The sequence below is a fragment of the Pantherophis guttatus genome, chromosome 2 (assembly GCF_059756535.1).
Source record: "Pantherophis guttatus breed Tessera chromosome 2, ASM5975653v1, whole genome shotgun sequence".
Lineage (NCBI taxonomy): Eukaryota > Metazoa > Chordata > Lepidosauria > Squamata > Colubridae > Pantherophis > Pantherophis guttatus.
In genome coordinates, this window is record NC_142064.1 from 165987516 (window position 1) to 166014450 (window position 26935).

Consider the following 26935-nt stretch of genomic DNA (forward strand, 5'->3'; position numbering starts at 1 on the left):
CATAAAGTTGTTTGTTTGGGAAGCACTGCATGTTGGACAATTTTCAAATTCTCACAATGAGGAAGACCTTTCCATTCTTTCTTTTCTTCAAGAAAATTCTACATACTTAACTACTTATTTAAAAAAAATGTGAGTGGATGGTCAATTTTTAATTTGAGTAGCAGCTCTATGTTGCTTCTATGATACAACAGAGCACAATGTACAGTACATACACTTTTTTTTCAGCTATGCATTGCAGACTGATTCTGGCAAATAAGCTTTCTTGTTAAAAATTAGGAAGACCCAGTAGCATATTTTCCAATTAATAAATTTTATGAAAAGTTTTAAGTGTTGCAGCTCACATACATTGATACTTTTAATGAAATCTATCAGAAAAGGAGCTATCGGATTCCTTCTAATTTTTGGCAACTATAGACTGATAAAGCTCTTCTCCTACAATGTACATTATCTTTTTGGGATTTAATTTTTCTAATTATTTGGTCAAACAGCCCCAATAGTATCTATGTTTCCTCAAAACAGAGCTTCTATGATATGGAATAGTAGAGAAGATGTACACATAAAGTGTGGGCATAATGAGAAATTACTTCATCTAATAGAGGTGGGAAATTCTAAGTAAATCTTCATAAACTGATAAATATCTTCTTGAGATTGGAGGGAATCAATGAAAGTTAATGGGCTAAATCCCTTGGAGAACATATCCCCAGTTCTAGTTATTGCTAAATGTATAATTTCATATCACAGTAGGCTCTGTAACAAGCAACTGCTGCAGAACAAAAAGAAAAGAAAAAGACATAAATTTTTATGTAAAGACAATATAAGACTTTTCAAGCCTTGTTTAATGAAGAACGTGAAAGGTGCAGTGGCCTGATTCACACAACTGGATTTTTTGTTGTGGTCCACCAGCAGCCCACGGAACTAACAGCAGAGTCAGACAGTGAGGAGGCCATGGGCCAGTCCTGGAGTCTGGGGAAGGCCCGGATGAGGGCTCTGCGTCGGAGGCAGAGATGGGGCCAGGACCATCTGGGAGTGATGTGTGGACTCCAGTGCTTCCAGAGTCGGACAGCAGAAAGGCAGAGGAACAGGAGGAGCCTGTTCCTAGTGCATGCATGCGCAGAGCTGCCAGAAGGCAAGAGCACCTAAAGCAAAAAGGACGACTCAGGAGTAAGGCCAGGAGATGATTGACCCCTCCTGTAAGGCTTAAAAGAGCAGCAAAGGCTCTTGGGCTCTTTGTAGGAAAGCAACATTGCTAAATCTGTTTTCCAGTCGGTGTCTCTTGTTTCTGAACTTCGTGGGGCTTTGCCAAGAAAGGCCTTTGGCAGGGTGCCAAAGAAGATAAAGGCTTGTGATAAGCTGAAGGACTTTTTCTGAAGGATTAGTTTTAGAATTAAGGGAGCGCGGGAGGACCCCTTGCAGGGCCGAGCTGAGGATTTTGTACAGTATCTGGATGATAAAATAACTCAGATTCGGGAAGACTTGGCCGCCGACTGGGTTAGTTCAGACGAGATGACTGAGGCAGGCCTTGAGAGTGTTATCTGGGAGGAGTTCGATCCTGTGGCTCCCGAGGACGTGGACAGGATCTTGGGGCGGCTGAACGCAACCACATGTTTATTGGACCCGTGTCCCTCCTGGTTGGTGCTGGCTTCCCGGGAGGTTACACGAGGCTGGCTCCAGGGGATTATTAACGCTTCTTTGAGCGAGGGTGTCCTGCCGGCCGCCTTGAAAGAGGCGGTGGTGAGGCCTCTCCTCAAGAAGCCATCCCTGGACCCGGCTGTTTTGGCTAACTATCGTCCAGTCTCCAACCTTCGCTTTATTGCGAAGGTTGTTGAGAGTGTGGTGGCGCGACAGCTTCCCCAGTACCTGGATGAAGCTGTCTATCTGGATCCGCTCCAGTCCGGCTTCAGACCTGGGTACAGCACGGAAACGGCATTGGTCGCGTTGGTGGATGATCTCTGGAGAGCCCGGGATAGGGGTTCTTCCTCTATCCTGGTCCTATTAGACCTCTCAGCGGCTTTTGATACCATCGACCATGGTATCATGTTGCGCCGGCTGGAGGGACTGGGAGTGGGGGGCACCATTTTGCGGTGGTTCTCCTCCTATCTCTCCGACCGGTCGCAATCCGTGTTGACAGGGGGGCAGCGGTCGACCCCAAGGCGCCTTGTTTGTGGGGTGCCGCAAGGGTCGGTCCTCTCGCCCCTCCTGTTCAACATTTATGTGAAGCCGCTGGGTGAGATCATCCGTGGTTTTGGGGTGGAGTTCCATCAGTACGCTGATGATACTCAGCTGTACATTTCCACCCCAGACCATCCCAATGATGCCTTGGAAGTGATGTCCCAGTGCCTGGAGGCCGTGCGGGTCTGGATGGGGAGAAACAGGCTTCGACTCAACCCTTCCAAGACCGAGTGGCTGTGGCTGCCGGCGTCCCGGTATAGCCAGCTGACGCCATCGCTGGTTATTGGGGGCGAATCATTGGCCCCCACGGAGAGGGCCCGCAACTTGGGTGTCCTCCTGGATGCGCGGCTGTCTTTAGAAGGGCATATGACAGCCGTGGCCAGGGGGGCTTTTTGTCAGGTTCGCCTGATACGCCAGTTGCGCCCCTTTCTGGACCGGGACTCCCTACGCACGGTCACTCAAGCACTCGTCACTTCTCGTCTGGACTATTGTAACACTCTCTACATGGGGCTCCCCTTGGGGTACACCTGGAGGCTCCAACTGGTGCAGAATGCGGCTGCGCGGGGGATTATGGGAGCGACGGGGCGCTCCCATGTGACTCCTCTCCTGCGCGAGCTGCATTGGCTTCCGGTGGACTTCCGGGTGCGCTTCAAGGTGTTGGTGATCACCTTTAAAGCGCTCCATGGCTTAGGGCCAGGGTACTTACGGGACCGCCTTCTGCCACCAATAGCCTCCCACCGGCCGGTTCGCTCCCACAGAGAGGGCCTCCTCAGGGTGCCGTCGGCCAGACAATGCCGGCTGACGACCCCCAGGAGGAGAGCCTTCTCTGTGGTGGCACCTACCCTATGGAACAATCTACCCCCAGAGATACGAGTGATCTCCGACCTTCGGATTTTTCGTCGGGCCCTAAAAACTTATTTTTTCCAGTTAGCCGGTCTGTCTTGATTTTAGGGTTAGTTTTAAAATTTTAATATTGATTTTAAATTGACAAGTTTTAAATTATGGGCCAAATTTATAAATTATTTTAACTTTATTTTTTAACTGTGATGTTTTGTATAGATGTTTTTATCTTGGCTGTTCACCGCCCTGAGTCCGAAAGGAGAAGGGCGGTATAGAAATTTGAATAAAGTAAAGTAAAGTAAGAATTAATTTGGACTAAGCTGGGAATGAAGTAATTCTCAGCTGTTATAATAAAACAGTTTTGTTTGGGACCAATTGTGTCTGGTAATGACTAAGTGAGCCTGGGTCACAACATTTTTATATTATGGCAGTTAGATGTAAACATACCATAATATGATTTAGTGTGATACGTGAAGCCAACCAATTGAGGACTCACAATAAATAGAAACTGCATTAAACATTAACAGAATGTCCTGCCTGTTATTAGACAGTAGACAAAAAGAGGGGGAAACATGGGGCAATATGCCACCCGCCCTATTAGCCCCATAACTGCATGATATTATAGTCTCCCCATCAGCAGATTATTCTTTGGCCTTCTTGATCTCTGGCTGTGGGGTAGCTCAGTAGTAAAGACACCGGGCTTGTCAACTGGAAAACCTGGCAGCCTGGCAGCCTGAAACCTGGCAGGTTTGAGATATGAATGCTACGTGACAGGGTGACCTTCTGTCCTTGTCCCAGCTCCTGCAAGCCTAGCTGTTCAAAAGCATGCAAATGCAAGTAGATAAATAGGTACCACTTCAGTGGGAAGGTAATAGTGCTCCATGCTGGTCACGTGACCATGGAAATGTTTTCAGACAGCACTGGCTCAATGGCCTTGAAATGGAGATGAGCACTGCCCCCTATAGGCGGTGTCTAAAATCTGCAGAGACTCCTTTATCTTTACCCTGATTTTTATCATCCCCTACTTTTTCTGGGCACATTTACCACAAAGGCAATAGGGCACCATGATACCTTAATTCTTTTAAAACAATTCTGTTAAAGTTCATAAAAATAAGAGTAGCAGGTAAACGAAAGCACATCTTAAAAAGTCGGTGAATACCTGCATTTGCTGTGCTCATAAATTATCTTTGTTCCTGCCAGGTATCTGCTGGAAGAAGCCATTTATATGAATATCATTTCCTTGAATTTAATATCAGTTTAGCCCCTGAGAGCTTGTTAGGAGGAGGAGGAATTCCTTCCTGCGCCAAATGAAATCCAAATATCACCTTAGAGACAAAGCAATAGCAAGTACAGCTTTCTGTGCCAATGATGTTTTAAAAGGTAGTTTAACTCAACTACTAAATTTGAAAGTTTTTAATATTTTTTTAATTTTAATATTTTTTTAAAAAATAATAATATTGAAATACCTGCCAAAGCCAGCTTTCTAGTCATGTCATGCATTAAACTCCAACACAGGATACTGAACCTGCAATATTTAATTTATTGACTATTCTCGTTGAATTGGATTTTTTTTCTACAGGTAGATGTTGAATTAGTATGCATTCATATCCGAAAACAAAAGTGCCTGACAAGATATCAATCTTCTGTTCAATTGTTGTTCAATGTGGCAGGTGAAGCTGTCATTAAGGTGCTCTGAGAATGTGGAAAGGACCATAAAATTGTAATTTATGGGGCAAATATACGCCATTAAGATGGCTGCACATTTTAAAGAAATCCTGTAAAAAAAGTGACATCCTATAAAAATAGACTTAGGAACCAGGATAGATTGTGCCTATCACTTTATAGGATATATAATATGGGGGAGGGGGGAGAGAGAAAAGAAAGCTGCTACATAAAGCATTTGATGAATTTCACCAGGATCTTTTGTACAAGATTTTGTCCTTCCCAAGTGCTTACTGAGAATAGAATCTGACATATAGTATTTCCCAACATAAATTAGGATACTCACGACCAGTTCCTTTTATAAGAATTATGAATGTGTAACAATGTGGTGGAGACACAAAAATGGCATTCTGGATCTGATCAGTACTTCAGCATTTCTATTAAGCATTTCAAAACATGGCATATACATTTCACAAACTAAGGTTAGTGGGGTTGTCAGTAAGAACCCATTAAACCAGTGCTTTCTAAACCTGGGTAAAAGTGGTTTTTCCTTTGGGTAATGAATTACAATACGGACATTTAAAGTGACTTAAAATGTCACTGGGTAAAAAGGACTGTCTGATAAGCAGTTTAAAAAAAAAAAAGTTTGGAAAGCACTGCGTTAAGCCAAGAAACTCAAGTGCTGGAAATAAAGTAAATTCTTCTGATAGCTATGAAAACTAATTGTTCACTGGATTATCTACAACTTGAGGTTCTAATAAACATTTTACAAGCAAAACATTTTACAAGCTGGTGTCCATCGATAAAGCTCTCTGTTACATGAGATCATTATTGAGTCATCAGCCTATGGAATTAAACAATCTAGGAACATAAAAAGCTTTAAAATTCAAGATTAGTTTAAAATTCACTTAACTTAATGCTCGGGGCAGAGAATATGCTATTATTTGCTCTCAGACCCAATTTTTGGTGAAAGCGATAACACATTTTAGCAAATTGTCTAACTGAGAAGAGGAAGATCACTCCCAGTTCTAAACCACAGAATTGATCCTTTAAATGATCAGCATTTGTACAAAACAACCATCTTATTTTCTACCCAGAAATAGCAGAATTGAGGAAGGGGGGAAGTATTATGAGAATCACTACTGACTTCAACTTTGGTTTGATAAAATGAGCACCCCTGATTTCCAAGTCAATAGGGGAAAGGGGAATTGAGTTGGAGAGTTCATCCCTCATAATTTATCACCCACAAAAGTCACTTTAATTACAACTGTAATTATTAGAAGGGTTCCAATTTTGTTTTACTCTTCTTGAAATTTTTCAGTTCAGGTGAAGGATACTTTCGAACTCAAAACAACCCTGGAATGATCAGGATAGCATTGGGACACTTCTGATAAATTCAGAGCTTTTGTTAATTTGAAACTGGGTGTTTCAGTTTAAAACATTTTGCTCATCATTATATGTTTGTGTTAAAAAAAAAATCCCAATGCAAATCTTGTAAGTGAAATGTAGAAGCTCTCTTTTCCATCCAAAAATAAACTAGGGCAATAAAATGTTACTAGCATTTTCTCCTTATCACAGCTAGGATTCTATCAGTTGTCATCTCCTGGCAACCATATTCAATCTCTGTTTTTCAATTGCCCCCAGTACACATTTCATCCTTAATAATTCATAGCAATTGCAATGGAAATATCCATCCTAGAACCCAAAAGTGCTTTTTCATCAGGCAACTGGACTTCCTTGTTTTTTTTTCTTTTGAAGATGTTTCACTTCTCATCCAAGAAGCTTCTTCAGCTCTGACTGGATGGTGGGGAATGGAAGGATTTATATTCCTTGCAGACAGCTGGTCATTTGCATTCTTTTAGAGAGTCATTGAGGCCACTTGGAGTTTTATCTTTGTCCTCAGGGTCACCCAAGTAGTGCAAATGGGTATGGAGCCTTCTTGGCTGTAGAATGACACTGTTGAACACAGGAAGAGGCTGTTGGGGATGAATCTCTGTTGTCTGCATCTCAAACTGAAGTGCAAATGATTCCTACAGTCTGCAATTTTTCTGGAAATCCGTTCATATTCCCATACCATTTGAAGGGTGTTCATCCCAAAGTGCATAACTAAAAGTCTATGGAGATTCTCAGGCATCCAGGTCATGGTTGTCCCAAAGGGGGACAACATTTGGGATAACCATGACCTGGATGACTGAGAATCTCCATAGGCATCCATCCTAGAAAGGTGATTAGGATCTTCTACAATAGTGGCAATTGAGATGCTTACTGCTAAATATTCGTGATTGCTTTGATACAAATTATAATTTTTAGGGATGGGTTTATTTGCGTTTGTGCATGTGCATGAGTGTAAAGCTTGGTTATAAATAGCTTCAGATAATAAGATTCAATTTTTGTTGCTATTAGAAAAGAAGAGGGAAGGGATCACCTACTTTTTCTATAGTCAGCATCCCCAAATCTAGGACAACATAAAATAATGTCCAAGGTATTTAAGGACACTAAGCTTCCAGAAACTTAAAGCAAAGAACAAAAATTGTTTTAAAAAACATGAAATAACTTTATTGATTTATGATGACTGGGCCCTAATAGTATGCATATTAATCAATAATATAATTTATTTAAAGAGCTTGTCTGCATCACAAATTTCCATAGATGCATAATTGGGAAGGAAATTTAAAATAGACAAAATAAAAGCTGAGGAAATCTCAAAAAGGTTTCTGTTACAAAAGTTCTGGTTTGCTTTTTTCAATTGTTTATAGAGGTCTTTTTTATTTTGTTTCTGCTCTGTCATAAAAGTTGCATGTATATTTTAATCACAATGGGACACAAATATCAGTAGCTTATGATTGGATTTTATATTTTCCAGGTAAGCAAGTCATTACCTCCTTATCCAGGCACACCTTTGTGTAACCTTCCAAAGCAAAATTCTAATCTAATTAAAATCCATATTAAACTATTCCATTTCCATGTTATGATGGAAATTACAGATTACACATTAACAGAGTTGGAAGGGACCTTGTAGGTCATCTAGTCCAACCCCACACTCAAACAGGAGACCCTACACCATTTCTGACAAATGGCAGTCCAATCTCTTCTTGCAAGTCTCAAGTGATGAAGCTCCCACAACTTCCGAAGGCAAGCTGTTCCATTCGTTGATTGTTCTCACTGTCAGAAAATTTCTCCTTATTTCCAGGTTAAATCTCTCCTTGATCAGTTTCCATCCATTATTCCTTGTCTGGCCTTCAGGTGCTTTGGAAAATAGCTTGACTCTCTGTGGTAGCCCCTCAAATATTGGAACACATGTCTCCCCTGGTCCTTCTCTTCACTAGACTAGCCATGCCCAGTTCATGTAACCATTCTTCATATGTTTTAGTCTCCAGTCCCCTAATCATCCTGGTTGCTCTTCTCTGCACTATTTTTAGAGTCTCAACATCTTTTTTATAGTGCGATGACCAAAACTGGATGCAGTACTCTAGGTGTGGTCTTATTAAGGCTTTATACAGTGGTATTAGTACCTCACTTGATCTTGATTGTATCCCACTTTAGGATTCCATTGGCTTTTTTCGCTGCCACTGCACACTGATGGTTCATATTTAGCTGGTTGTCCACTAAGACTCCAAGATCCCTCTCACAGTTACTGCTATTAAGCCTGGTTTCACCCAGTCTATATGTGTACTTTTGGTTTTTTTTTTTGTCTAAGTGTAGTACTTTACTTTTCTCCTACACTGAATTTTGTTTTGTTAGATAGGGCCCAGTGTTCAAGTCTGTCAAGATCCATCTGGATCTTGAGCCTATCTTCTAGGGCAGGGGTGTCAAAGTCAAGGCTTGGGGGCCAGATCCGGCCCACAGGATGCTTAGATCTGGCCCATGGAGCCACCCTGAAAATAGTGAAGGACCGGCCTGCAATGCCTCTGCCAGCGAAAAAAAGAGCTTAAGGCGACCCTCCCGAGCTCCATTTTCACTGGCAGAGGGTTGCAGGAGGCTGTCAGAGCTGAAAATGGAGCCCGGGAGCCCGTTTTCACTGGCAAAGCACTCGGGCAACCATAGATGCCCCCGAGATGAGTGATATCAAACTGGCCACACCCACCCTGGGCACACACCCCAGCCCCCCCTCCCCCAAGGTCAAACACAGCCCTGATGCGGCCCTCAATGAAATCGAGTTTGACACTCCTGTTCTAGGATTTTAGCTATTAGAAATAAGATAGATGTAAATGAAAGGGTGTCTTACCAGTAGGAATTTGTAATATTTTGAAAGGAAATTATAAATCTCTTTTTTAATATATAACTTTATTAAGTTTTTAAAGTAAAGGTAAAAAAAACTAAGAAGAAATTAGTAGCTAGGAGGGAGATTAGAAAGTAAGAACAGAGGAAAAATAAAGATCCAATAAAATAAAAAAATATGCACAAAAATGACTTCTGACTTTTTACAGCAGCTATAAATAAAACTTAAGTTTAACTCTTGTTCTACAATTACAGCATAGCATGCATTTTTTAAAATAATCTACAAATATTACTAGTAATCACATCCATATGTCATTATTTTATTTTATTTTTCTGTTTTGCACAAAAAAAGGGGCATCCAGCTGCTATTAAATTTGGCCAAGGTCTTTTCTCTAATCACAGCCATCAGTTCCAGAAATTGTAAACTGTAAAGAAATTGTAAAGGGGAGACATGATAACAGTCTTCCAATACTTGAAGAGCTATCACAGGGTAGAGGATATCAATTTATTCTCCATAACACTTGAGGGCAGGACAAAAAGCAATGAGTGGAAGCACATCAGAGGGAGATCCAACCTGGAAATCAGGAGGAATTTCCCGGGAGTAAGAATGATGAATCAATGGAACAACTTGCCTCCCAAGAGTTATGGGTGCTCCAGTTCTCCAATTTTCATGAAAGAAGTTGGACCACCATTTGTCCGGGATGGTATAAGGACTCCTGCTTTGGACTAGAAGGCATCCAAGGTCCCTTACAGCTCTACAGTTCTATAATTCTAAATCTTGAAGGGCTGTGACTACAATACTGACACTTACCTAACTGAAAATGAGGGTTCTAACCAGTGGTGGGTTGCCCCTAGTTCGGACCGGTTCTCAAGAACTGGTAGTAAAACAGGCAGGAGGCCCCGCCCACTTCCCCGGATGTCATCATCGGCGATCTGCACGTGCGCAGAAGCAAGGCGCACACGCAAGCGAAGCAAGCATGATCCCGTTGTGAACCAGTAGTAAAGGTAAGTAGAACCCACCCCTGGTTCTAACTGCTAAAACCAAGGGCTTAATTAAGGTTGCATATTTGGCTCCAATAAGCTGTGGTCCACGAAATTAAGGAATTGCTCCAAAACTTAACCAGATGGGAGTTAGATGGGAAGAAGATGAGGGAAAGAGGTGAGGATATTGGAACTAAGCTAACATCAGTGCCTTTCTACTCAAGCTGGTACTCATTAAATTGGTTGAGGCTGAAGGCACGGAGTTCAGAGAGTTTCAGCCTCAAGACCAGGAATGAAATTCAGCAGGTTCTGATAGGTTCTAGAGAACCAGTAGCAGAAATTTTGAGTAGTTCGGAAAAGCGGCAAATACTACCTTTGGCTGGGCTGAGAGTAGAGGGAAGAATGGAGATTTTGCAATATCCTTCCCCCAGCAGTGGGGAGGGAATGGGGATTTTGCAGTATCCTTCCCTTGCCACACCCAACAAGCCACACCCACAGAACTGGTTGTAAAAAAATTTGAATTCTACCACTGCTCAAGATATTTATGTGGAAGGCACCAAGGCAGAAAAGGCTGCTAGAGGAAAATAACACTTTTCTTTTATAGGGATTGTAAAGGAAGGCAGATAAAGGGGTGCTATAAGAATTTTTCATATCTATTTTGTTTTTTGTTTTTATATACAAGACTTCATTGGAAGTGAAAGACCACTGTGTTATTGATTGCACTGAATGTGGCTGTCTCCTGCTTTAAATCTCCCAACAGACAGCTGCTTTCATTGTTCAAGTCTTATACTCAGCAGCTGTCCCAGGATGCCAGAGTTGGTTTTAAATCAACATCTCTCCATCTTCAAGCAGCTGTTACCAACTCTAGCATTCAGGTTCTATCTTGAGTCCTGAATGAGCAATGATGCTATATCAACCCTGGTGGTAATTTAAGTTGATGGTTTGCCTCAGATTAAATTAATTATGTCTCCATGCAGTTCATTAATTTGTAAACAGAGATGAACTAAATGGTTTCCTGAATCATTTTTTTTAAACTCAGAAGTGGGGGTGGGGGTTTAAAAACCCACTCCCTTAACTTTGCATCTCTTTGTGGCTGTTTGGCTCCAAAGTAAAGTATCATGTGAACAATTGCATCCTTTCCTGTTTGTTTCTTCTACTTTTTCTTTGATAATCTGACAAATCATCAGCTGTGATTACACAGTTGTGACAATATGATGTTGCTATACAGACACTTAGATGATGACAAAGGCAAAGTCTTCCCTTTTTAGGGAAGATGGTTGACAAGATGATTGTGTAACAGCTTCAGAGGGTTCAGAATGAAGCAGATTATCTGGACTCCTTTCAGTTGGGTTTCAGACCTTGGTAATGGTCCTGTTTAAAATCTACATGAAGGTGCTGGATAAGGTCTCCATAGCCATAGAGTGAGCTATCATCAGTATGCTGATGATATCCAGCTATATCTCTGCCTTATTGATGCTGCCATGTCTTGGTATGTGGAAACAGAAGGGGGTTGGATGGAGAATAACAAGCTCAATTCTGACAAGACTGAGTGGCTTTGAGTTTTGGAACCACCTGGATCTAAGAATTTGTCATCTATGGTTCTGGATGAAGTTGAACTTCCCCAGACCCAGTGCACAATCTGGGATTCATTCTGGATTCATGAGTCCTACTCAAAAGAGCAGGAAGCAATTGTGGCTAGGAGGGCCTTTGCAAAGCTTTGAGTGATAAACTATAAGGCCCTACATGGCATGGGGTCCCCCACCTTGATGGCCTTCCAGAAGGACCTGAAGACCTGGTTTTGCCATCTGGCCTGGAGATCAGAGAGTGGTGTAGAGCCCATAAAAGGGCTGTACTGTTCTTGATGGCTATGCTTTCCTGGTGATCGTACTGTACTGTATGGCTTTTCATTGTTCAATTGCTTTTAATGTTTTTATTGTTTATATAGCTGTTTTATAGTTAATTATGTTTAGTACTGTTTACGTTTTAATTGTGTAAGCCACTCTTACAGATAGGAAAATCTATAAATCAAATAAATAATAAAATGTCACTACAAAGGAACAAAAAAGTTCCATTAATGGACAAAGCTTTGTAGTCAGGGATAAATTAACAACATATTTGCATCCTTTTCTAAAATGTTAGCTTAAAAGGTCCTTTTTATGCTAAGAAAATGCTTCTCCCCATCTCCTTTCTGCTCTGATTTAACTTTGATATTTATTTATTTGTTATTCAGCTGCTTTCATCTCTATGTGACCTAACAGGTATAAATTGGCCAATCAAGGTCATTTTATTTTACTTTATTTTAATGTCCCACTAAGGATCTCCTCTTCTTACTAACTGAAAGAAATAGATAAATAGGGTATTCATGTCTTAGTTTTACAAGTTTCAAAGCTTTGTTTTTTTCTGACTCCAGCTTGTTATTCCTGTGAAAACAATTTCAATGCATTTTAACCTTTTCATCATCTACCTTCTTAGAATCTTAGCTCAGCCGGTGGAGATATAAGATCACTTTCAAAGCTCTATCTAAAATAATATCCATATCCTTTGAAAAATTATTCCTTTCATAAATCTTCCTAGTAATTCTTCTTATGCTCAGCTGCAAAAAGGCTGAGGATAGAAAAGCAATATCGTGATGCCTATTCTGTGAATGGAAGCATGGATGAAACACATGTTTTGCCTTTCCAATTTAAATGGACAGACGTCTTCTTAATTGTACACAACGGTATAGAATGCTTCCAGTCTGTGCTTTAGTATGGTTTGTTTTGAAGAATTCTGTGTTATCGCACTGATTTATTACACATCTCCAATTTCAAAGGTGCTTTTTCAGGAGGCAACTAGATTTTCTTGTTTTTCTTTGAAGACGTTTCACTTCTCATCCAAGAACCTTCTTCAGCTCTGACTGGGTAGTGGTAAATGGAAGGATTTATATTCCTTGCAGACTTTATATGCTACATACTATTATATAGACTTTATATTCTATATATTATTATATATGTTTGCAAGGAATATAAATCCTTCCATTCCCCACCATCCAGTGGGGAAGTCCAGTTGACTCCTGAAGAAGCATCTTTGGGACAACCATGACCTGGATGACTGAGAATTTCCATAGACATCTCCAATTCCAGTATATCAGCGATGAAAAAAGTTCATGAGCTATGAGAATTCAACAGTCACAACCAAAAACTGAAAGTTGGTAATAAGCCATTCTTTCTAGGGTTTTTGTCATGCCTGTATTATTTGTGCTTTCCTCCAGTCCTCAATTTGGCAAAAAGAAATATGCCAGCATAATCTTTCAGTGCCCAAAGGTTTATCTTTAATTCATCTCGGTAATAAGTTTTGTACTTACAGCTCTACTGCAGAACAATTTAAGGGCAATGATTCCCCTGGCTTTTCCATTCCCACTCAACACCAGCAATCACACCCTCTTACATGCCTTAAAATATGTGGTGCTGTCTTGGGTGAAGGTGGGTGGATGCCTGGGATTTTAGCCAACTTTCAAATGACAGGTAACCAGGGTGGAAATGTTCTGTGATGGCAACCTATCACTTAGGCCATTTCTAAATAATGATCTCCCAGTTTGCTAGAAGACATATAGGCCAGTGACCAAATATCACCCAGGTTGGTGGGGCCGAGAATGTGAGAGGAAGCAAAAAGAAGCTTCACAGAATATTTGAGGAACCATCTTCTCACTTCATCCCAGTTATCTTCCGTCCCACCAACCTTTCAGCTGGACTACTTTACAGTCTTCTAGTAGACAGTTTTGCTGGTCTTTCTGTTCCTGAGGCTAGAGGATGAAACTGGCAGACCTCTTGTCACTAATAGCCACTCTCAAATAATCCAAACTGGCAAATGTTGCAAAAGAATGGCAATACTGGCATCATGGCAACAATTCAAAGCACCTGGAAAGATCCCATTAAGATTGCAAAATGGAACTAGAGTAGCAAAACGAAATTGCCTTCTTCCCAAGAGAGAAAGCACTATTTTAGAACTGGAACAGCTAAGGACAAATTTAGATTGCCTCCGCACTAAGCTGGGGAATGAGGCAAAGCTTGAATCATGAGGACATGTCCTCCAAAACTGGATGTTTATGAGCTATAGTGAACAGTTGCTGCAAAGGAGCCCTAAGTACTGCTAAATCAAGCTAGCCACAATTCTAAACTATTTTGTATACAAGAAATGAAATGGATATTTAGCACCGTGCAGTTTCATTTTTTTGTATCCCAAGACGTTAGGACGATATGAGACAACAGGCGGACAATTTATAAAGCTGTCTTGAGTGCTAGGAATATCATTCAATAAAGCGAAGAAATAACTGGATGGAACAGAGTAGAAGAGTATCACGTTTTTAATATCTTACTTAAAAGCTCCAGCCTGGCCTAGAACATGTAGCAATGAAACTTGGAGTATGAAAACATAAGATGGACTTTGCTTGATCAGGCTAATGACAACAGAATGCCTGATTTAATTCACTCAGAAAACTTACAAATGGACAACTCACTTTTCTACTTCTATTTCTACTGTTACTACCTAGCCACTGGTATACCAGAGGTTACTCTGAAGGTACTAAGCAGCCATGAAAACCATTTGCCATTGATAGAGTCATATGACTTTGACTCCTTTAAAAACCTTTAAAAACCTTCTAAACTGCTACTCACTGTCCATTGTTTTATTATATTTTATATAAGAGGCACTTCTTCCACATCAATCCTATCTTTCACTTCAACAAAGGACTAAGTTTCAATACTATAATTGAGGAAGTTAAACTATCCATACCATGCATAAGTTTATATACAGCTTTCTTGATCCCTCTTATCTATTCTTTTTCATAACTAAAAAAAATGGAAACAATATACATAATATTTTTCCACAGAAGAGCAGCTTTCTAATAATTTGAATCTATTCCTTTTCACAATTTCCTTTTTTTAGGCACTGATCAGACCTGTGCAGAGAAGCAGAATTACACACATATATACTAAGGGTAGGAATCTTTCTCAATACCTCATTACATTTAAGAAAGGGGAAAGTAGGACCTTGTTAGCAGAAGAAGGTAGAAAAGAGAAACAGTGAACTGGGACTCAATGAAAGTTCTCTATATTAGAAACGAAAAAACAAAAAACCACATTATGGCACCCTTTTTATTAGGTCCAACTAAAATATTTGCAAACCTAAAAAAATAGTAGTGCTATTTTGGCCCTTGAAGCATTAAAGAGGGTCTTGTAGAAAAAAAAAATACGAAATTTTCAAGAGGAGAGTAGGAGATTGAATTTATATAAACTGAGTGACATGGAGAAAGAACAAAGGTACAACAAGGAAGTAAATATAAAATATAGAATAAATAAAATACGCTTCCATCTAGGACTGGAAACAAATAGTCCTAACACTGCATGTCCTTTTTTGTGACACCAAAACCCTGCTCTGTGTCATCTTACTATGGCAATATAAAAATCAACATGTTTTTCTATTATTTTATAGAATACTTAGGGATAATTCCAGTGGTGGTATTCGAATCGGTTTCCTATTGGAAGCGCGCGGGTGTGCGCTTTGCAAGTGTGCGGCACTTCTGTGCATGTGCAGAAGATTCTGCGCATGCACAGGGCATTTTTGGTGACGTCTAGGTGGGTGGAGTCTCCCGCCGCCGCCACTACCGGTTCACCTGAACCGGGGCGAACTGGTAGAAACCCACCCCTGGACAATTCACATCCTGGTCAGTGTCTTTTATCACTTTTACCATCAGGCAGAAGACACAGAAGTATAGCCAGCTGGACAAACAGGTTTAAAAACAGCTTTTATCCATGGGCCGTCAGACTCCTAAATACACCTACAATCACTCCATGCACACATGGAAACATATGACTGATTTCTCCCCAATTACTTGTATAAGGACTATTTTCTATATTGTTCATGTTCTTCTGTATTTTGTTATGGATTGCACCAGTAGAGGCTAAATCAATTTCGTTGTATATATGTACAATGACAATAAAGGTTGTTGTTGTTATTATTATTATTTTAAGGTACAACATGTAAAAATAAAGGTAGACTTAAAACCATTGAAAGAACAAAGGAAAACTCCCCAAATCTTAACAAAGCTCCTATTCCCAAGTTACCGAATTCACCTTTTGAACACTTATCCCTCTTGGGAAAATTAAGTAGTCCAACTACCTAAAAGTTGCTTTTGTCTGCAGTAAAACCATTACTCTTCAGCTGCAAGAGACCAGAAAGCTCTGGATTTTCTTAAACAGGCTGTTTTTTTATTTGAGTTGTTTGTTACTATAAAATAGTTCTGCATACCAAAGCATCATAAAAAGGGAACACAACGCAGAGCATGTGCACATCACAATGTTTGATTGACTGCATTCCTTCATAATGTGTTTGCAACGCTATAAAAAAAAAAGAAGAAAAAAAATTAAGAGCATCTATGAAATCCTCTCTCTGGAAGGTCAAAATACGGCAAATGCCACGGCAGAAATGTTCTCATCCTGTTAAACTGCAAAGTTGTTTCTGAACTGCCATCTGAAAGTCAGCTAGGCAAGATCTCAGCCTCATGGCTGGCACCAAATAAAGTGCCAACACAGTTAAGATAATTATTCATAATACTAATTATATACAATTGTAGTTGATAATAGAATTCTGACTTACTAGTCAAAACAAGCTGGACAACTGTAATGGAAATCTTTCAAAAAGTGTAGGTAGCTATGTGGGTGTGTTAAAGAATAAAAAACCAAAAACCACACCATGCTAACATCTTTCTTAAGGCCAACTAACGTATCTGCAAATCATAAACAAATAATCATGCTATTACAATTGGGTCTGGATTAAAGATCTGCAAATTTAGCCCCACAACCCTTTTCTTTCTGGACATAACAGCTCTTTGAAGAAGAACTCTACTCCAAAGGTAACACACATTCTTGCATTGAGCACTAATCCTGGGCATTCATTATACAGTCTATTTTGGACCCATAAATGCAGCTTGGTTGCAATTCTGAACGTTTTCTGTTTGAGTTGTCTGAATGGGGCCATATAGTACAAGGCTCAAGAAATGCAGTCACAGTTTGGGTAATGCTACTGTCATATAACCACTAGAAACTATACTGTTCACATAAAATATATCCAGCTTATGGATTTTTTTCAAAATGGAAAGATCCAATGATTTATTTGCTAGCAATGATCTCAAATCCAATTAATGTAATGTGTCTTGTTTTGTCCATTATAAATCATAAAATTCAGATTTCTTTAATTGCAAAAAAGAAAAACCAACATAGAAATCCAATGCCATTTCAGAAAGACACAACTAATCCACAATAACCTAAAATAAATATGAACACAATTTCATCTCGCAATTAATATAAAACAATAATAGTGATTATTACTTTAAAATATTGGTAATCAAAATCTTATTGCTACCCCAAGAAAATAAAAAAAAATAATCCAGACAAATAATAAAAGCCAATGTAGTATAGTGTTAAGGTGTTTGACTTGAAGTGAGAAGATAGAGGATTTATTCCACTCTCAACCGCAGATGCTCCCTTAGGTTACTTTGGGCAGATCCCTCTTTCTCAGCCCACTATAGGGTAGCCCTTTATGTGTTTCTTTCTACCTTGAGCTCCTGTACCAGTGATGGCGAACCTTTTAGACTTCGAGTGCCCAAACTGTGCACACACATGCCCAAACTGAAATGTGTGCCTGCGTGGACATGCGTGCAAACATGCCTGGACATGCTGGCCGGCGGGAGGCAGGGCATCCCAGCACTGGCAGTGTGGCAAGAAGTAAGATCTTTATCTTTCGTGAGCTTCTGTTTTATTGTTTGCAGGGAAACAGAAGCTCACAAAAGAAACGCCCGGAGATCTGACCTGTGGCGATGGCGCACGTGCCAGCAGAGAGGGCTCTCCGTGCCACCTCTGGCACGCATGCCATAGGTTTGCCATCATGGCCCTGTACAAAAGGAGAGATGTAAGTTAAATAAATAAAATAAAGCTGTGCTATAACTGAAATAATACTCATGAATCAATATGTTTTTTTTTCTTTTTTTCTTTAGAATAGTAACTGATTATAATCCTGGGGACTGGCAAAAGATCTCTGAAAGGAACACAAGGACAAAGAGCTAAAACAAGATCATCTGCTTACCTTCTTGGCCTTTGTGTGGTAGTTCGGTCACTGCTGGCTGTATCTTTGGTTCTGGTGGCAGATGCTGATTGGTTGAAAAATGCTCCACATTTTCAGTCTGCCTGATCGGTGGCACTGGGGCCTCAGAAGATTTTGTCACCTGGATTTCCACACGTTTGGTAGCAACATCAGGCAAAGATGGACTAGTGGGTTCAACTCTGCGCTGGGTTGGTTCAGGGATCTTTGAGGGGACTTCCATTCTGCGAAGAGCTTGGTCCTGGGGCTTACTTATACTGATCTCAGTCCTTCTGGGAGGAGTCTCAAGAGGCTTGTGTCCCAACACATCTGTTCTCTTGAGGCCAAATCTTGATGCTCCTGAGGTGGAATTTTCCACTTGCTTTGATGATATGTCAATGGAGATTTCTGTTCTTCTGGACACTGGTTCAGGATGTTTTGGCCCAGAAATATCAACTCTCCTTAAAGAGGACTTGGGAGACTCCCCATGTCTGGAAGGAGTCTCTGAATTCCTGGCCCCAAGATCTTGGAATTTCTGTGTGGAACTGGACACTGTGGACCTTGCAAGAGGATTGGGTGCCCGCCTTTGTGGAGTAGAAGAATTTGAAGGCTGATCTACTTCTTCAACTTCAAAGGATCTCTTCAAAGCTGAAAGATATAAAAATGGAATTTAAAGACTACTATCAGAATTACATAGTTACTGTCCTCAAGTTGTAAATTATATATCAACATTGCCTTCATTGGATGATATCCCTCATATTGGGTGATATCCCTTTTGTTAATTCAAATACTTAAGAAAGGTGGGGGGGGATGACTTGCTGAGTCTTTGGATCTTTAGGGAATTTGTGCTGAAGTGTTGGGAAACTTAATCTGATTTTCAAGCCTTCCCAAAAATAGTTGAAAAAATAAGGAATACCTTACTCTTCTTGGCAGTCTGAAAGAGGCCATGGAGTCTCACAAGATTTCTAGATTCTATATAAAAATGTATACCACATACTGTAAAGTCCCTTCATCTTTTTGAAAATTTTAGTTACATTTACTTTGGGATTTCTTCTTGCGCCCAACTTATTACATTTATATCATGGTATAAAAGACACCTAGAATGCCTTTGGAGATAAACACCAAGTGAAACTCACCAAACATAGGTTATAGCCTTTCTTAAAGATTGTCTTGTGGCAATAAGTGAGATTTCTTATTTCTCAATCCTTATTATATCTACAAAGTGGATAAGAAGGGCCACAGAAAGACTCTTCAAGGCATCTAGTGGATAAAGTCACTCAATTTTGTTTGGAGTTGGAATCTGGATGAACAGATCTTTTGGAATTGTTTGAGACAGTTATCCGGGAAGAGATTGAAGGTATTCATTCTGATGAAATGAGCAGAGTTCCCGGTGCTGTGAGTTCAGCCACCTGTATTTTAATTCCTCTCCTCCCGGCTGACTTAAGGTGCTTAACGCACTGTAAACCGCCCTGAGTCTCCAGAGAAGGGCGGCATATAAATCAAATTTTTAAAAAAAAAGGTTTCCTGGGAGGTGACAAATGGTTGGGTCCAGACACCAACCACTGTGGGAGACTGTTGTCTGCCCTCTTCTTAAGAGATTGTTGGTGGACCAAGGAATCTGGACAATTTTCATCCAGCCTCCACCTTGGCCCTAGAAGAAACAGATTATCTGGGGCCTTTCCCGTTACGATTCAGGGCTGCTATAGTACTGTGAAATCATTGACTGTACTTATTGAGGATCTCTGGTGGGCTTAGGGTCAGGCACTGACTGCATCCTCCTTGATGTCTTGGTGGTGGTCAATATCATTGTTCATGGTATTCTTCTGGCCCAGCCAAGGAAAGTGGGAATTGGGGCTACTGTATTGCTATGGTTCTCTTGTTTTATTCATGGCTATTTCAAATTGATGTTAGTGTGTGTTGGTGGGGGGTGGGGGGGACTTGAACCTGAGACTCATGCTTTGCGGAGAAACTCCAGCTTCTGCTTTCTCACTACACCTATATAATATCTACATGAAATTGCTCAGTAAAGTCATCTGCGAGGATGGGGTGCATTGTCACTATTGTGCTGATGATAAACCAATAGTGTTTCTCTAGACTGGGCTCACCGAGTGATGCCACTGAAGTTCTTTCCTGATGCCTGGAGGCTATGAGGGTCTGGATAGAGGAGAATTCTGGTTCAACCCTACTAAGATTAAGTGGCTGTGGTTGTAAGTCCTGCACCCCTCCCCTGGTTTTGGCTTTGCACATGACAACTCACATCTTAATCATCTCCCATTAGGATTCCGGTAATGCACTGAATATGGGACTTCTATTGAAGAACATTTGGAAGCTGAAGCTGAAGCTGATCCAGAATGCAACAGCACAGGGAGTTTTGGGAGTTTCACACACTGCTCCACAAGCTGCTCCAGTAGGCTTCCAAATACAATTCTTGGTGCTACTTATTGTCTTGTCACCTATAGAGCTCTACATGGCATATAGTGAGCTATCTGGGTGACTGCCTTTCTCCCATTATTTCTACTTGCCCCACCAGATCTAATAGGCTCCAGTCCCCTTTTATCAAATACCATCACCTTGTTGGACCCCGGAGTTGTGCCTTCACTATGGCAGCACCTGTCCTATGGAACAGCATCCTGTCAGAAAGCCAGATGATCCTGCCCTGACCCTGTTAACCTTTCAAGTTCTGAATACTGGATGTTTTCCTAGGCATTTGGGCCAGGATGTTAGGCAAGCTCTGTTGCTGATGTGGTTTTATGCTTGGGATGTATGTATATCTTGGGTGTCATGGGTCATTGCTCAAAGCTGTTGTTTTAATCCTTGCACAAAACCCACAGTCACCATTGTGAGATGGGTGGCCATATTACATTATTAAAATAAATAAATAAATATAGTCCCACCAAAATATCGGATGCCTTCCAAAACAACAGAAGCCTCAAAGTTTTCCAGTCAAATGATGAAAATAATTGTAGGGCACTGACTAGAAAAATAGCTCAAGATCAACATCTATAAAACTAGACAGCATCAGGCACAAGTCTGACACATCGATTTGTCCAACTCCCAAGAGTGAGTCGGCCAGACACATGGCTTAGATTCATTGACTACTTGGCATGTTTCAAAAACTGCACTGTCAGCCTCTTGCTTGTACTTAGCCCTTTTAGGTTTTATTACAAAAACAGCAAAGGGAAGCATTTATTTATTAGGTCAGTTGAGCTTTCCACACAACACAAATTTCAGTAGTGCTCAAACTAAGACAACATTTTGGTATGCCTTAGAGTGTGGTTTCTACCACATAGAAAATTAATCATTTACAAAATCCTCATTCTAAACTTTATGAAACACCAAAGACACAGTACAAGATGACCTATTGGTCAGTGCCCATGTTGCAAGACATTACTCGGGAATAGACAATAAAATCCATACAAGTAATCATATCTACAGCTAAAACAGGCATTCTCGAATTCTCAAAACACGACAGACCATGACAGACCATGGGCAACAAAAGAGTTTGCTCAAAATTCATAGTCAGGGGCATATATAGATTTTTTTCCCCCTAAGGAAAAGGTCAAAATTACTTCCTAGTCATTTGAGAATGATTACTTTGGTTAAAACATTAAACTCCCAGGTAATTGTGAAAGGCAACTTTTAATTTATGAACATTGGAAACCTTTTGTATTTGTAATAAAAACTGTACTTTTTAATATTTGTCATAAATTGCGAACCTTCTGGGACACTAAGTGAGGCATCTTTTTTGTAAAATACAAACAATGTTCATATATATATTTCCATAAATTACAATAATCATGCATTTCATCTTTTTGCTAGTTTTCTGTCATTCGAGTTTTGTCTCTTCTGGGACAAAAAATCCCATTCTTTAAGGTTTTGCAGCCTGAATAAACTGAAACTACCTGATCTAGTGAATGGGGAAAGCAGCTGATTGGTGGTTGGATCTGCCTCCCGGAATATTGCCTATCAGCTGTTCCAGGTTGCAGGGATCGCCATCGCCTCCATCGCTGCCCATCACTGCTGCCACCTATCGCCATCTCCGTGCACCCCATTTTCGGCCTCCATGCACCTCATTTTCATCCTGTTCCAGGTGGCAGGGATAGGCAGTGAGAATTCCATCGCCCATTGCCGCTGCCGCCTATCGCCGCCTCTGCGCACCCCATTTTCGGCCTCCACGTGCCCCATTTTTGGCCGTTCCCAGGCAGTGGGAATTCCCACTTCAGCATCATTTGCTCTATAAGATGCACAGACATTTCCACCCACATTTGGGAGGGGGGGGCGAAGTGTATCTTATACACTGAAAAATATGTTAGATATATAACTGGATCACCTCAAGAGCATTGTCATGTTGGCTGAGACTACTGGAAGTTATATTTGAGCAACATCTGTGGGGCCAAATATATGTTGACATGTACAGAGAAGCAAGTACAGCCTAGTGTGATCATGCATCTACCACAATACCCTTTTAATATTGGTATGTGTATAGGGTAGGGGGAAAAAACTGGATGTAGGCAACACATTGCTGCTCTAATTATTTTACTTGGGTTCTGTTTAATTATGAATTACCTTGCTATTACAATCAATTTTATATCATTTCACAGCACTTGAAGGTCTGAAGATTGTTTCAGGAAGGCTGAAATGCTTAGCATGCCACATCTGGTATACTGACAGCAAGACTGTTATTCTAAAATTTCAGTGGCGTGTTGCTGGCACCAGCAGCACAATCATTGCAGCCTGCAAACATCACAGTGTGCTTGCAACATTATACTTAACCTTCCTGCTTTCTGCATTACCACCAATTAAGATAAATAGCTGTTTACATGCTGTAGTGCATTTGTTAGGTAATGAGATACATTATCTTTTGAAAGAGGTTAAATGTCTGCTCTGTTAAAACTAGCACTCAGAAAACATCAGATCTTTATTGCTATCAAATGAAGACAACAGTACCATGAGTAACAAAAATTTCAAAAGCACTGAGCAATAAACTCAAAAGAACTCCAAGGACAAGCAGCAAACAAACAAGGTAATGAAACAAAATGGCATTGCGTACTCTTACAGAGTAAGGGTTAACTAACCTAGCCTTCCAAATCAATACGAGTTCTTCCAGTTAATTTTGAAATGTAATCTGAACATAGATTTCAGGAGGGGAACAATAACATACAAATGTGGTTTGTGGTTGTGGGTGGAGTCTCAAGAAAGAATAGCTTTGTCAGCAGATTCCCCAAATTATCGGGAGGGTTGGGAAGACACCTGGAAGATGCCAGATTTGGAAAGACAGCTGCAGAATCTAGAGACCCCTAGAAATGTCACATTCTTCCAAATGGAAACAGAAGATGGGGAAAATGATGAGAGAGGGCCAATGGTCTGAAGAGTTGAGTAAATGAGAGGCTGAACAGGAGAAGGAGAAAAAAAATGTGTGAAACAAGCTGCAGACTATGTAAGGTCTAGTGCAGAATGTACAACTTCAGAAGATCACAAAGACCTTGACTTTTCAACCCAGAACATGCCTCAGTCATCACAAAAAAAGTTCTGCTTGAACACATTTCCTTGAGATCTACAGTTCTTTAAGTTAAATCCTGCAATGCAGATGCAACACCGTCTACCAGTCCATAGTGATTGTGATCTTTGTCTCGCTCCCACAGAACTGATTTCACCATGCATAACGCCTTCATTAGTGTCCTGATAACATCTGCATCTTAGCAAGCATAAACAGCAGACATATACATTTATGGTGCGTGCTCAACTTCTAGGTTCAGGCAGACCACAAAGGAGGTTAGAGAACACATAATAAACTTTGGTTTGAAAGAAGACAGGAAGTTGTTTTCTAAAGACTTTTTAATCTCTGTTCATTATATTGTTTTCTTCAGTTTGGGGAGATAGAATGCAGATAAATATTTTTCTGACAGTAGTGTGAAAAGACAAATCCCAACTAAAACTTCAGGGGGAAAAAAAATCAAATTTAGCTTAGGGATACCTTAGCCTCTTGAGCAAGTTTTTCCTTTTTTCCCCAATTTTCTATATCTGCTAAATGTAGGCTTCTTTTGCCCTGATCATATTTTCACCTGCTGTTACCTTATTTTCATTTAAGATAAGTTCAGTAAAGATGACTGAATGAAGAATATATATTATAAGAACTAGTAATCTAAATTGAGAATTTAGTAACCGAAATTGAGACTAAGGCATTAGAAATTACCTAATATGTCCTGAGTCAAAGAAAGGTAAATATTGTGTGACCCAAAACACTGTATCTGTGTTTGACCTTGGGATAGGAAGTGTCCACTCTGCAGAACAAAACAGCCTTCTATCCCATTTGAGTCTGAGGCCACCATGATAGAAAATTTGTTCTTGATTTTTCAAATCAAGGACAACAGAGCCACTTTAAAAGGGATGGTAGGAAGCAGAGGTGGTATTAAGCAGGTTCTGACCAGTTCTGGAGAACCGGTAGCGGAAATTTTGAGGTGGTAAATACCACCTCTGACTGGCCCCACCCACATCTATTATCTGCCTCCCGAGTCCCAGCTGATCGGGAGGAAATGGGGATTTTGCAGTAACCTGCCCCTGGATTGGGGAGGGAATGGAGATTTTACAGTATCCTTCCCTTGGAGAGGGGTGGAAATGGAGATTTTACAGTATCCTTCCCCTGCCACACCTACCAAGCCATGCCATGCCATGCCATGCCATGCCCACTAAGCCACATCCATAGAACTGGTAGTAAAATTTTTTGAAATCCACCACTGGTGGGGAGGACTGATCTTGTCTCCACACATGGGAAATATATTTAACCCGTAGGCCACCCAGAACATGAAAAAGGCCCAATAATAAGAGGTGATAGGTGAACAGGACTTCCACTATTTTTAACTTTAAAGCAGTTATACTATATTAATAGGGGTAAATGAGAATCAGTTTGGTGTTGTGGTTAAGGCATCAATTGGGTGACTGCGAGTTCTAATCCTACCTTAGGCACAAAACCAACTAGATGACCTTGGGCCAGTCATTTTCTCTCAGCCCAAACCATCTCATAGGGTTGTTGTTGTGTGGAAAATAGTAGGAGTAAGGTGTGTTAGATATGTCTGTCACCTTTCCCTCAGCCCTAGAAAGGAGGCAATGGCAAATTACTTTTGAAAACATTGCCTAGAAAATGTCAGGGACATGATTGAATGGAACAAAAAAGAAGGGGGATGGATATAAATACAATCAGAACTATGATGATGTGATTTTTTTAAAAAAGTATATTATGCCATTTTAAGCCTATTCCCTACCTCCCACAACCATTTGCCTTAAAGAGCAAAATGTATCTTAAAAGAGTTACATTTTGTGTTTGAAAAGAGACTAATGAAAATCCTCCCAGGTTTTCTTTTTATTTCTTAGCATGGCTAAAGATAGAATTTGTTGGTTGCTATAGATTAGGTGTTGGCAATATATGGCTCTTCAGATGTGGTTTGATTCCCAGCATCCCTCACTTTAGACCATGGTGGTTTAAAGCTGGTGGGAGCTCAAGTTCAATAACATTTGATCTGCATAACCACTTTGGTGTGAAGCAGGAACAATTTGAACAACTATCTCTAAACCAAGGCAAAAAGAAAGTCCTATAAACATTGTCAAAGGGCAAAAAACAAACATATGTGGTCAGAGGCAGCCTGCTGTATTGCCTTTCAAGAGATTTAAAACTACAAATAAGCCAATATACCTCAAGTTTGTTTGTCTGCAAAAGCCACTTCAACAATAATATGTGGAATGAATAAATCAACACAGAATCTTTGCAAACTATTTCAAGTTGATGAATGAACTAGCCTCTTTTGCAGTACAATCCTATAAATATCCACTCATAAATAGACTCAACTGAGTTCAATTGACTTTACTCCCATATAATTATGTATAAGAATACAACATGATTCAACCACAAATACAAAGGCAAGCTTTCTAACTGCTTCAATCTTAAAATTTTTTATAATTATTGAATGTCTACTGCTGATTAGCAAACTGAGCAATCTTGACTTAATTATTAGCTTTGCCTCTCTTGAAGGAAGGCATCTCAAAATGTGCCTGTATATGAAAAATTCATTCCTGAAAGCTTAAAGAAAATTATTTAACATCTTACACCACAAGCTTGTCTTCTTTCTCCCAAGCTTTGTCCATTTACAACAGAAACAAAACAAAAAGCTGCTTCTTCAAAGTTATGGCTTTTATTTAGTCATGCATAGTAACAAACAAGCTTCTATGCATTTCCAACCTTAAAGTTATATTTTCCACCAGTAAATACCAAACCATTGTCAAAGTTTATTGGACACTATCTTGAAAAAGGGGGATTCTAATTAGGAAAACAAGACAGGAGCCTAGGGAAAGTTTAAATGAAGTTATGTTTATTTTAAAAAATACCACTGGAATATTTCAATTTCATCTTTTCTTTTAAAAAATGTATTTTTTTTTTAAAAAAAGTACACACTGAATTATTTCAGTTTAATCTTATATGGGGACAGCATAACTTTTTCATGATATATTTTAATATAGACACGTGGAAGTAAAAAGTATTTCCTAGGTCAATATCCAGAACTTTTTATCAAACACCTTGCCTTCTTTCAAGCAGAGTTAAATACATGTTGATGTACTGTAAGTACACATTACATCAACATTCTGTCAGAACTTCCATCCCCCCACCATCCAGTCTCAACTGTCAGTACCTATTGTCCCAAAGGTGCTTTTTTTCAAAAGGCAATTGGACTTTGCTTTTTGGCTTAAGACATTTAGCTTCTTATTCAAAAACCTTCTTCAGTTCTGAAGAAGCTTTTCTTGGATGAGAAGCAAAATGTCTTCAAGTCAAAAAACAAAGTCCTGTTGCCTTTTGAAAAAAATCACCTTTGGGACAACCATGACCTGGATGACTGAGAATCTCCATAGACGCTGTCGGTACCTATCCTTCCATCCTCCCCACCATCCCAACTGATGAAGCTTCTTG

At 40.1% G+C, this 26935-nt stretch overlaps 1 protein-coding gene across 3 annotated transcripts in view; it reads right to left on the reverse strand.

The window, feature by feature from the left end:
- The window catches only part of SEPTIN9 (septin 9), a 262977-nt gene that overhangs the window by 88565 nt on the left and 147477 nt on the right, over positions 1-26935 (reverse strand). For all 3 annotated transcript variants that reach the window (XM_034408527.3, XM_034408528.3, XM_034408525.3), the window contains one exon: positions 17989-18630. In XM_034408527.3, coding sequence (XP_034264418.2) covers positions 17989-18630 — 642 coding nt within the window. The remainder of the gene's footprint in view (positions 1-17988; positions 18631-26935) is intronic.